The 12034-nt window shown below is 51.0% G+C and overlaps 1 protein-coding gene across 7 annotated transcripts in view; it reads left to right on the top strand.

The window, feature by feature from the left end:
• The window catches only part of ATP9B (ATPase phospholipid transporting 9B (putative)), a 222553-nt gene extending 210897 nt beyond the window's left edge, over positions 1-11656 (top strand). For 5 of the 7 annotated variants that reach the window (XM_061170374.1, XM_061170373.1, XM_061170372.1 and 2 more), the window contains 4 exons: positions 1286-1394; positions 7929-7986; positions 8682-8885; positions 11135-11656. In XM_061170374.1, coding sequence (XP_061026357.1) covers positions 1286-1394; positions 7929-7986; positions 8682-8885; positions 11135-11271 — 508 coding nt within the window. In that variant the 3' untranslated portion in view covers positions 11272-11656. Of the gene's footprint in view, positions 1-558; positions 769-1285; positions 1395-7928; positions 7987-8681; positions 8886-11134 lie in introns of those variants that run through there. The other 2 variants (XR_009697425.1, XR_009697424.1) reach the window with 1 other exon arrangement.
• The last annotated feature ends 378 nt before the right edge of the window (positions 11657-12034 follow it).

Genomic DNA, 12034 nt, shown 5'->3' with positions numbered 1-12034 from the left:
TCCGGGGGTGTGGGCCGGGTTCTGCCTGGGTTCCTTGGCCCTTTCAGCCCCCTGAGTCCTAACGGGACTAACAGCAGCAATCGGAGACTTAGAGGAAAGTAAAGAGCGTGTGCTTGTTGCACCTGACGCAGAAGTTAGAGGTTGAACCTGCAGGTGGAGAATCGGGAGCCGTCAAAGTGCAGCCTGACACTGGACGGCGGACGGGAGACTTGCGCAGGGGACTCGGGGGTACGCGGGGACGGCAGACGGGCCCGTGACGAGGCGGTCAGTGTCATCAACCGCCAGGAAATGCATATTTCAACCACAGTGAGCTGCCCCTCCACGCCTCTCAGAATGGCTGAAACACCTGTGACAGCACCAAATTATGGCGAGGATTCAGCATCTGGATCCCTCATACGTGCTGGCAGGGATGTAAACTGGGGCAGCCGCTCTGGAAAGCAGTTTGGCAGTTTCTTATAAAACTAAACATACAGCTGCCCTATGCCCAGTGCCTGCACTTGTGGACATACGATCCCAGGTGGCACCTGTGTCTGAAATACGTGAAACTTATTTTTACAGAAAACCTGTGCAGTAGATATTTATAGCAGCTTTATTTGTAATAACCGGACACTGGGAACGACCCAGATGCACTTCAGAGAATGACCGGGGTGCAGAGCTGCTCTGTCCACAACCACGAACACTCCTCAGTAACCAGAGGACGGCCTGTCGTATGGCCACACCTGGGTGACCCTCCAGGGACTGGGGCTGAACGAGAAGCTGAACCCCACGGTCACCTGCTGTGTGGTGCGTGCGTGTCACCTTGAAGTGACAAAAGTTATAAGATGGAGGAAAGTTGCCAGGGGTTCAGAGGGGCTGGGAGAGAAGCAGGCTTCAGGGGGCCCTGGTGGGCTTGGATGCTGTGTCTGGACCATGTCAGTGTCGGCGTCCCGCTGGAGACTGGCTGCAGTTTTGGAGATGCTGCCTCTGGGGAAAGCTGGTTAAAGGGTCCCCGTGATTTCTCTGTGTTACTTCTGATAACTCTACTCACTTCTGCAGTGATCTCAAAATAAAAGCTTTAATTAAAAAAAGAAAAGAAAAAAAAAAAAAAAGGATCCTGCTGCCTGTCAGCATTTGTGGCTTGTAGACCTTGCTCCTGTGCTGTGGGTAAGTATTCAGATTTAGGACAAGTCGTGCTTGGTTGCCAACTTGTTTTTGTTCTGTTTAGGGTTTGACCTTTGGCCTCTGGTTCAGAGGTGTGCTCCCGGTGGTGCCGGGCCCCCCGTGTAACCTCCCTGCTCTCCTCCAGGTATGCGACGGTCTACACCATGTTCCCTGTCTTCTCCCTGGTGCTGGACCAAGACGTGAAGCCCGAGATGGCAATGCTGTACCCAGAGCTGTACAAAGACCTCACCAAGGTGCGGCTCCGGTTAGGCATCAAAGGGGAAAAGGGCGTTTGTTCAAATGTTTGCAGTGCAGCTCTGATGTCACGCATAGAATTATAACTGCGAAGGGTGCTCATAACCGCTTGTGGAACTTCTGTGGACGTAGAACCGCGGCCGAGGGCTCCCTCTTTCTGGGTGAAGGATGCTTTGAGCGGGGCTCCCGGCCCGCATGGCGCACTGGGCGGGGCCAGCTCCCTGCCCACCTGGAGCCGGCGCGGCGTTCGAGCCGTTAGGGCCCCGGGGCCCTGGCCAGGAGCTCCTCTGAATGCCCACGTCTCCTTCGGCCGTGGACTTCAGAATTTTGTCTGAAAGCGATCTGCAGTATGTTTCTGTCCCTGAGACCCGCGTGCTGCTGTCACGGTGACGCTACTGAGGTAGAAGTCCACTCCCTGAGCTGCGCAGGCTTCATTCACGCCGCCCAGAACTGCTCTGGGACGGTTAAGCATTCCTGAATGAAGTTTTAAATTTATCATGTTTTCTATGAAAGCATAGAAAACATGCTCCACCGGGTGGAAGACATGCCCAGCTCCCCACACACAAACCATGGTGACCTCAGAACCTTCCAACACTGATTGACATATATACACTAATATGTATAAAACAGATAACTAGTAAGAAGAACCTGCAGTATAAAACACTAATTTAATTTAATTAAAAAAAAAAAAAAGAGAACCTTCCAACACTGAGAACAAAGTCCACGGACCCCCAATTAAATTTAGGTTTACAGTTGATAACCTGAAGTTACCGACTCTGATTTTTAAAGCTGTAGCCGTATGTTGTAATGGAGAAAGAATCAGATTAGGCATTAACAGGTAGACTCGCCCAGCTGACCTCTAACCAGTCCCAGTGGTGTTGGGTAAGTCACGTAAATCTTTGGATTTGATGGTGTTTTTGTAAGAATTTGATGAGATTAAGATTTTTTTTAATTTAATTTATTTTATTTATTTTGGCTGCACTGGGTCTTCATTGCTGCGCTCGGGCTTCCTCTAGTTGCATCGAGTGGGGGCTCCTCTTTGCTGCAGTGCGCGGGCTTCTCATTTCAGTGGCTTCTCTTGTTGCGGAGCACGGGTTCTAGGTGCGTGGACTTCAGTAGTTGTGGCACGTGGGCTCAGTAGTTGTGGCTTGTGGGCTCTAGAGCGCAAGCTCAGTAGTTGTGGCGCACGGGCTTAGTTGCTCCGCGGCATGTGGGATCTTCCCGGACCAGGGCTCGAACCCGTGTCCCCTGCCTTGGCAGGCGGATTCTTAACCACTGCGCCACCAGTGAAATCTGAGATTAAGATTTTTTAAATCCATTGAAAAAATATAAAATGCCTGTATTACTTCTATAATCAGGCCAAAAATAAAGCTAGCTCAACAATGTAGTATAAAATAAGATAAAATAGCAAACGTTATATTTGATAATATAATATTTTATTTGATAATAAGATACAGATGTGAGACATATATAAAGCATTATTATCATGATAAAAATATGATTGTGAGTATTACAAGTAGAAGAAAAACCTTTTGGTTTAATATCTTAAGATGGTGAAACGATCGTCATTCAGTGAAGCAGAATAGGATCAAAGATCCAAAAACTACCGGAGGCTATTGCGAATAATTATAATTTTAGTAGATGGTGTGTTTCCTTATTTCCAGTGGCTCCAGAAATGTTTCCCTAAATGCTGCCTCACAGATATGAAAGGGAAACAAGCTTTTTATGAATATCAGTGTAGGGGCTCGGTGGCTGCTCAGGGTAAAGGTCACTGCAGGTGAGGCCAGGTGATGCTGCCAGACCGTCAAGGTGGGAGGACTTCCTAACAGGACTGCAGTGTCCCCACCAGTGAGGGGACACGCCACTTTCACTGTTGCCCACCAGAACCTTCTTTGTGGGTTGCCACGTTACTCTAGTGGTAAAAGCAGGCTCCCGGGGTCACAAGCGTCCGGCGTTGAGTCCCAGCTCCCCTCTGACTGTAGCCGCGAGGTGGTGAATCCACACCATTAGCTGATACATTTGAACTTGAGGGGATGTTGGGAAACCACGTCCAATTCCAAGTAAGTTGGGTCTCCTTAAGGGTGCTGGCTTTCCATTCTTGTTAGGGTGACCAACAGTTAGAATATTTCAATATCCTAAAGTCAGGACCGCATTCCTAATTTTTTTGACAAGAGTTCAGTCACTTATTTTCTCTAGACTCCTTTTCTTCAAGATCCAAAATCTGTACTTTTGTCTTTAAAGTATATATTTCTTTAAAAATTGCATACACTCTAAATCCTTTGAAAATAAAGTAGCACTAAGGCACTCAACCAGTTAACTTGATAAGAAGTGAGTATTTTTCTTATTGAAGCTAGAGAAACATTCTGAAGCTTTACGTTGCTTCTGAGCCCAGCACTCTGCACCCGCTGGGGACAGGCAGTCTGTCCGAGTCCGTCACTGTGGGTGGCACGGTTGAGGGTCCCGTGCCAGGCACTTGTAAAGACCTAGAAGGCACTGCTCCTGGTCTCCACAAGCCTTCAGTCGGGAAAAGAAAACATGAATTCAGGGTAAATTAAATGATGGTTGGACAGTAGCAGAAAACAAGCCACGGGCTGGAATGTAAGTAACTGTCCAACAGATGATTTATCTTGTAAGTTCTGAGCAGAAATCTCAGGTCACGGTAAATTCATTAAATACCGCAAAGGTCATCAAGGGAAACAGCGTGCACATCCCTTGTAAAACAGAAAGGAAAGAACTCTACTTCGAAATAAAATATCCTGGTTTTATACTTATTTCATAGCCAGTCTTTTTATGCTAAGAGTATAAATGCTCCAAGCATCACCCATCTGACTTAGGGTTCTAACGAGATTAGCCGATCCTGAATGTAAACATTTGTTCTCTGCTCTGTCTCCAGGGCCTAAACCTGGACACGGTGTCTGTTCAGTAATTGGTGAATGAACGAGGGAGGGAATGAATCAGTTAAACAAAGAGGCAACATTTCCTTCCTCTTCCTAACACCATATAGTTCTCACTCCTTACAGAAAAGGATGTATCTGTAAGGGTGTTTGGGTCGCGTTCCGCTTTGAGCTGTTAAGCTTTACTCATGGTGAGTGCAGTCACTTCTGATTTTCTGGTGCTGCCAGCTGGAGGGGAAACATGGACTCATCCCTCTCCTAACCCTACACATGACTTTATTTGTCCTGAATGGTCCGTGGCCTCTTATGAAAAACCACCTGAGCCTGAGCCCTGGGGTCAGGACTTAGGTGACCCGTGGTCAGCTGAGCCGGCCTGTGTGGTCCTGAAATAGTTCAGCCTTGTAGCTGTGAGTTCAGTTACCCAGCCGTAGTGTTATATTCATGATAAATTAAACTACTCACTAACTACAGAGACACCTGAGTTATACTTGTACTAATTGTCAAGATATCAAGTAGGTGATGTACGGTCCTTCATAAAAGCCCTTGAAACCATTAGACGTTGAACTATTAGGACTACTTCACTATTTTTATTTTCTGTTGAATAGTCTCAAAATGGTTTTAGCTTTTGAAATGTGTATTTGTATCCTTGTATAATTTAAAAAATAATAGTGATAAGGCAAGGAAAGGAAATTAAGGGTATAGAAATTAAAAAGGAAGAAATAAAAATATCTGCTTGCAGATACCAGAATTGTCTATGTAGAAAATCCCAAATAATCCACAAAAAAACCCTCCTAGACTAATAAGTTTAGTAAGGTTGCAGGATACAAGGAAAAAATATTTTTAATTTTAATTCTGTATAGTAGCAATGAACAATTGAGATCTGAAAACAATTTTAAACACTGTTTATAACAGCATAAAAAAGTGAAATACTTTGGTATAACTAACAAAATATGTGCAGGATCTCCATGCTGAAAATTGTAAAACTGGCTGAAAGAAATCCTAGAAAGGCATAAATGAATGTTCATGGAACGGAAGTCTCAGTGTTGTTGAATATTGACAACTGATTCTGAAGTTTATATGGAAAAGCAGAGGAACTAGAATTACCAAAACAAATTTGAAAAAGAAGGACAAAGTTGGAAGCCTCCCAGTACCCGGGTTTTATCACAGGCAAAGGATAGACACACAGGTCAGTGGGGAAGAACAGAGAGCCCAGGACCACAGCCACGCATGTCAGCCGGTCTTTGACCGACGTGAAGGGGAATCCAGCGGAGGACGGTCGTCTTCTCAACAGACGGTGTCAGGACAGCTGGTCACCCTCGGGCCACACCTCAGGTCTCACACAGAAATTCACTCACAGTGGGTCCTAGACCTAAATGTAAAATGTAAAACTATAGACCTTCTAGGAGAAAGTACAGAAGGAAATGTGCATGACCTTGCGTTAGGCAAAGAGCTTTTAGATATGGGGTCATAAAGGAAAAAATTGATAAATTGGACTTTATCATAATTACAGACTTTTTTTCTGTGAATGACACTGTTACAAAAATGGAAAACAAACCACAGACTGGTAGAAAATATTTGCAAATTACACTTTTGATAAAGGACTTGTATCCAGAATATATAAAGAACTCAAAACTCAAAAAGAAAACAACCCAAGTTTTTAAATGGGCAAAAGACCTGAATTGACACCACACCAAAGATGATGATGTACAGACGGCAAGTAATCACTTTTATGAAAAAACGCTCAACGTCATTTTTCATCGGGGAATTGCAAACTGAAATGAGATACCGCCGCAATCTGTTAGAATGGCAAAAATGTAAAACCGACACCACCAAATGCTGGCAGGGGTGCTCGGCCGTGCTGGTGGGAACGCAGGCTGGTGCAGCTGCCCTGGAAGACAGCTTGGCGGTTTCCCGTAAAGTTAAACACACGCTTATCACGTGACTCAGCAATCCTACTCCTAGGTGTTTACTCAAGAGAAATGAAGAGGTACGTTCACACAAAATCACGTGCAGAAAAGTTGATGGTGGCTTTGTCGTAATTACCAAAAACTGAAACGACCGGCCGCCCTTCCCCCCGTGAGGGTGCAGCCACACAGTGGGATCGTGCCCGTGACAGGAGAAAACCCGTCCGTTCAGCAACGCAGACGACTCTCAGATGCATCCTGCTGCACAGAAGAAGCCAGACTCAAAAGTGAGTGTGACCCCAGTGATCTGCCGCTCTGGGAAATGCGCAGCTTTAGGGACAGAGGACAGATGGGTGGCCACCCAAGGTTTGGGGTGGGAGGGGGTGACTGGCAGGGGGCAGCGCGGGAGCTTTGGGGTGAGGGACTCTTCTGTCGCACTGTGGTGGGTGGAGACTGGCCATCTGCCAGCACAGAACCATCCACCCAGGAGCTGGCATGCAGACTGGGACAAAGGGCTCCAACCACAGGACACATGAGCCACAGAACCACGGCGGGGGGGCTGCCCTAAGAAGCCTCGGGGAGAGCGTCCATGAGTGCCTGGGGAGGGGGCTGGAGACGAGACAGGGCTCCCGCCGCGGGACGCGGCACCGCAGGGCCCCTGCGCTTGGCGGAGTCGGCGGCGGCGTGTCTGGTGCAGGTGCAGACAGAGGCAGGAAGGAGGACCTGTGTGCACGCGTGCCAGGGTCTGTCCCCGGGCGAGACTGTGGACGCCGGGTGGGCGGGATTCAGCCTCTGGGTGTCCTTGTGCTGACGCGTCCCTCTGTCCTATGTACGGTTCGTTCTTCCCTCATACCGTTTAGCATCACGCGCCACCTCTTCCTGGCGGGGATGCCCCGCATCCCAGCAGAGCTTTGGTCTCATCCGTTAGGCCTAGCTGCAGTGTGACCTTGAGGAAGGCACCAGCTGCCGGGGCTTCTCCATCCATAAACGGAAATGATGTCTGTCGGCTGTGCCGGCGAGCGGGAGACGCGGGGGACGAGCGTGATGGTCTGTGAGTCCCGTGCCGTGGCTTCGCCGGGCTTCGTCCCGACATCGTCGTCCACAGGCCTTGGGAACGTGTGCTGCCTCAACCAGCCCTTGGCAGGAACGGGCTGGCAGGGGGGCGACTTGTGACACCATCTTCTCGGATAGAAGCGTCTTCGGGAGTGTGGTCAGACAGGACGCAGGCCGAGTTTTCAAGGTGAAGGTTGCTGTGCCAGAAACCCTTGTTTGTGTTGGGCTCGTTGATATGGCATCTTTTCCAGAAAGGACCTCGGGGCCTAAATTCTGACTTCAGGTGTGATAGACCGTCCTTTGTCATCTAAGGAAACTAAGAAGTAGATATAGGAAGATTTGTTCCCAAGAAATAAAGAAAAAATAAAGGGAAATTGTGTTTACTATGCAGAATAGTGCGTTTCAATGTTTGTTTTATACACGTCGACTCCTGGGTCACTAGGAAGCCCGGGAATGGATAGCCGTGGCTTAAGGTCACCAGAGGTCAAACAGAAGAGACCGCTCACCCCTTTACCATAAGCTGCGCAGGGCGGGCGGCCCGGGTGCACGGGAGGAAGACGGTGGCTGGATCAGTACGTGGGTTGGGCTGGGGGCCTGGGGTCTTTTACAAGTCACCCGCACGTAGCTACTTGAAAACGTGTGTTCTGCTCTGTTAACTAAACTGCTCCACTGTCTACCCTAGGGAAGATCCTTATCCTGTAAGACCTTCCTCGTCTGGGTTTTAATCAGTATTTACCAAGGTAAGACGGACCTGCCTTCTCCTGCACTGAAGCTTTTTTGTCTTCTATGGGCGATATTGTTTTCACCTCCCAGTTAAGTTCCAAAAGCTTAACATTTCATCAGCAGTTGAATATTGCTTTCAGTTTATCTTGTGAATCGATACCCCAGCAGCTGGTCCCGCAGGCCTCTTCACAACGCAGCAGGGGTTGGCGTTTTTACTGGTGCAGGCCACCTAAAAACTGACCTGTTTTTAAATAAAAGACAATCCAGAAAAATTTAATCAGCACTTACCACAGTGCCTACGCCCCACAATGGCTTTCTCTCTTGGCGTGATAGCCGGACTTCGAGAAATATGAATTACGAAGTCAGAAGTCACCAGCTGCCCTCCGCTTGGTGTCCCAGACAAATGGGAGCCTGTGGAGAGTGGTTAGCAGACGGCCCTGTAAGGCGACCTGGAAGGTGGCAGCCAGCGCGTAGTGACTAACTGGCGAGCAGGCACGGCTCTCCCCACCGACTGTGCCAGCCCACATCTTACTGTGTCCCCCCAGTCCAGAGTTTACATGGATCGCTGGGTGCGGGTGTGCACAGCCCGTGTCTGTCGGTGCTGTCAGCGTCCGTCAGCGGCTCTCGCCCCTCATACAGTAACAGAGCTGCCGACCCGAGTAGGACGGTCGTCGTGTCCAAAGCCACACCGCTCACCCTGGCTGTTTTCCAGGCGGCATCCTCATGTCCGGGGCCCTGGTGCTTTTCGAGTCCGAGTTTGTGCACGTGGTGGCCATCTCCTTCACGGCCCTCGTCCTCACGGAGCTTCTGATGGTGGCCCTGACCGTCAGGACGTGGCACTGGCTGATGGCGGTCGCTGAGCTGCTCAGCCTCGGCTGCTACGTGGCTTCGCTCGCTTTTCTAAATAAATATTTTGGTAAGTTGCTTCAGAATTCTTTTCTGAATAGCTGTCTATTACTGGTTTTTGAACTTTTTCTTTGTTGCTTCTACTACGTTATCTTAGATTGCAGGTCGTAATAAAACCCACATCAGACAGCTTCACAACACAGAGTTATTTTTGTGGAAAGATTAAACCCCTTGCAACAATACATGAAGTCGTGCCGAGTTCTCCCCACAAGAGCTGTATTGTTTGTCCCTTTTCCTGACGGAGGCCGCTGAGGCTGCAGGGAAGAGGGCTTCCAGGATGGGGCCCGGCGCCGCCCGCCCTCCTCCCCCGGAGCCACGGGGCCCAGCCGCCTCGATCCCGAGCGGCGTCAGAACCTGCAGGCGGCACGTGGCCCGGGTCACTGCGCCCCTGCCCGCCTCTCGCCCGCCCCCGTTACCAGCAGGGCCCTGAGGAGGGGGCCTGCTTGCTGGGTGTGAGCACTGGCTGGCGTGGGGGAGGGAGGGGGGTCACCCGACGTGGCCCTGGGGGAGGGTTGAGCTGCCCTGGGTGCGTTCGCACGGCCGTCCCCGGCCCCTCTCCGACCCCCGCTTCCCGTCCACGGCCGCGCTCTGATCTCGCCTCACCTGACGCGCCTTGTCAAACCCAGCTCTTCACTCGCCACTGTCGGAAAATTCATCTAAGGCAGAGCCCTGACCCTTGAAGTCAAAAGTTGGCATCTACCTCCTGTTCCTAACACCAGCGACCTGGGACGAGCAGACTTCACTGGGATGAAAGATGAGAGCCTCGTATTTCTGTGAAGTGGAGGAGAGCAACGGACCATAAAGTTACTTTTGGTGAAAACATCTCCATCCTTCACACCAGAACTATCAATTACAAAATGAGTGTTTAGGCAAGTTTCAACAGCGGGAACTTATGAATCTTGTGCCTCTTCCATAACTTTAACGTATTATAGATGGTAGAGAAGTAAAAAGAATTCCAACATAAAAGCAGAAGTTGGGTGAATTCACATCCAAGTATCTACTCAATGGTGAGTACGTAGATAGGAAAACTGTTAAAAATTCGTGTTTTTGCATCAAAAGAAACATTCACCAAAAAAATAGCCATGGCACATAAGAAGTGGTTGTTTTCAAATTATAATATCTTGGTTACTTTGTTTTGAGAATAGATGTTTGCTTTCCTGTGTGAACGCGAATTAGCGCTCTTGCACGGAGCAATGTTGGCTTATTCTCGGGCGTCTCCCTGGGCCCGCAGCTCCTTCTCCCAGCACGTGTGCACAGAGCACAAAGCACAAAGCAGAAGCTACAGCTGGGATACCAGCAGCAGGGCTGTCCGGGGCCCCCGTGTGAAGCAGGCACAGGCAGGGTGTCTCGTGGAGCTTTCTCGTGTTGTTGACGCTACCACGTCCTTCAAGACTGCAGAAACTAAGCAGAACGCCGTCACTCCAGAGGCTCGACTGACAAGAGCCCCGCCTCTCCTCTTCGTGGCGTTTGCTGTGGGCTCCTCCCACCTGGCAACAGCGTGGACGGCCCTGGGCCCCGTCGGGGTTCTGCGGCTCATCGGAGGGGATGGTGCTGGGCGTCCTGCGTCCGCCAATGAGCACCCGTGTCCGTCAGGCGACCGTGCGTCGTCGTCCCCGCAACATTTTGCCATTAATTTTTAGTGATTGGACCCCTGGAAAACACTTCCCGGGTTTTTTACAATGTGCTTAAACACAGACCCGGGTGCACGCAGACCCGGGGTTTCCCTGCACTTTCCTGGGCCTCGGTGTCCATGGGCCTACCAGGCTACTTCGTCCCACTTCCGACCACAGTCTCCAGGGATGGCTGTCCTAGGATCGACCACCTGTCGGGTTCTCACACGGCTCTTCGCCCGCAAGGATTAGAACAGCCATTAACCCTGGGAACAGAGGTCGGCCTGGGGGCACGTCCCCTGTGGTGGCAGGACCGAGGGGCACGGGAGGTGGGCTCACGGGTACAGCTCTGCCAGCGGCCTCGAGGCCCCGACGCCCAGGGTCGCCTGTCCTCAGGACGACGAAGAGGAGCCCGGACGGTCTGAGCCGGCCCCAGGCTGCGTTGCGAGGTTGTGCCTCAGGACTGAGCCCGTGGGCCGTGCAGCGCCTGCCCTGCACAGCTGGGGCTTCGTGTCTCCTGTTAGAGGAGCCCCTGCCCCTGGTGTGCAGGGAAGGCAGGGCTGTAACCCAGACCCTGAGGCTCCACCAGGCCCACCTCTGCGGTGCCCTGGGCGCCTCTGACACCTGTTCCTGGGTTTCTCTCCCACAGATGTTGCCTTTATCACGACTGTGACCTTCGTGTGGAAAGTGTCAGCCATCACGGTGGTCAGCTGTCTTCCTCTCTACGTCCTGAAGTACTTGAAGCGGAAGCTGTCCCCTCCCAGCTACTCCAAGCTCTCCTCCTAGGGCCACGCACCTGCCACGGAAGGTTCCAGTGCCTTCGGGCCCGTTTCCGTGATGCAGGGTGCGCGGCGGCGGCTGCCGAGAGAGGGCGTGAGGCAGGAAGGGCCTGGGAGGTGGCCAGGGTGGGGCTCTGCAGACAGTCGCGCTGTATCCGTGCCGGGGCCGGATTTCCTTTCCTTCCCTTTTTATTGTTTCTCCAAGTTTAATTTCCATGTCGAACCAGCTTGACTTTCTATTGAAAATGAGCCCTAATGATTTCACTGCTACTGTAAAGCATCCATCTTTGCTGTTCTGAGAATTGAAATGAAAGGCCATTTAATGTTCTGCAGTTTCCTAACATTCAAATTCTTTCTTTGATGTTACAATATGGAAAGTCGTCCCCACTTAACCAGAATAAAGTCTCAATGCTGTAAAGGCCCGTGTCTGTGCCGCTCCCTCCCCGCCCGCCCCTCCTGCGGTCCACGCTGGTCCCGGCGGCGCCCACGCGCCCACGGCAGCCACGTGGCGCAGGGCGGGGCATTTACCCCTTAAGTCCACGGCAGCAACTCAGGTACGTCCCGAGGCTCTGCTGTTAGTCAAGCCCGTTTCTGAGTTCCCATCCTTTCCACGTTTGAGAAATCACACAACTGCACGCCTCGTTGGCGCCTGGCTCCGGCCGCCTGGGCCCCCCGGCTGTGGGCGCAGCGCCTCGCCGATGCTGGGCTGGAAAACCCCTTCCCTGAGCAGCCGAGTCCTTTAGTTCAAGGGGCCCTTCTGGGCGGGGAGC

The sequence above is a fragment of the Eubalaena glacialis genome, chromosome 15 (assembly GCF_028564815.1).
Source record: "Eubalaena glacialis isolate mEubGla1 chromosome 15, mEubGla1.1.hap2.+ XY, whole genome shotgun sequence".
NCBI lineage: Eukaryota > Metazoa > Chordata > Mammalia > Artiodactyla > Balaenidae > Eubalaena > Eubalaena glacialis.
The sequence above is the reverse complement of the archived record's forward strand: the minus strand, read 5'-3'. Positions and strand labels throughout refer to the sequence as shown.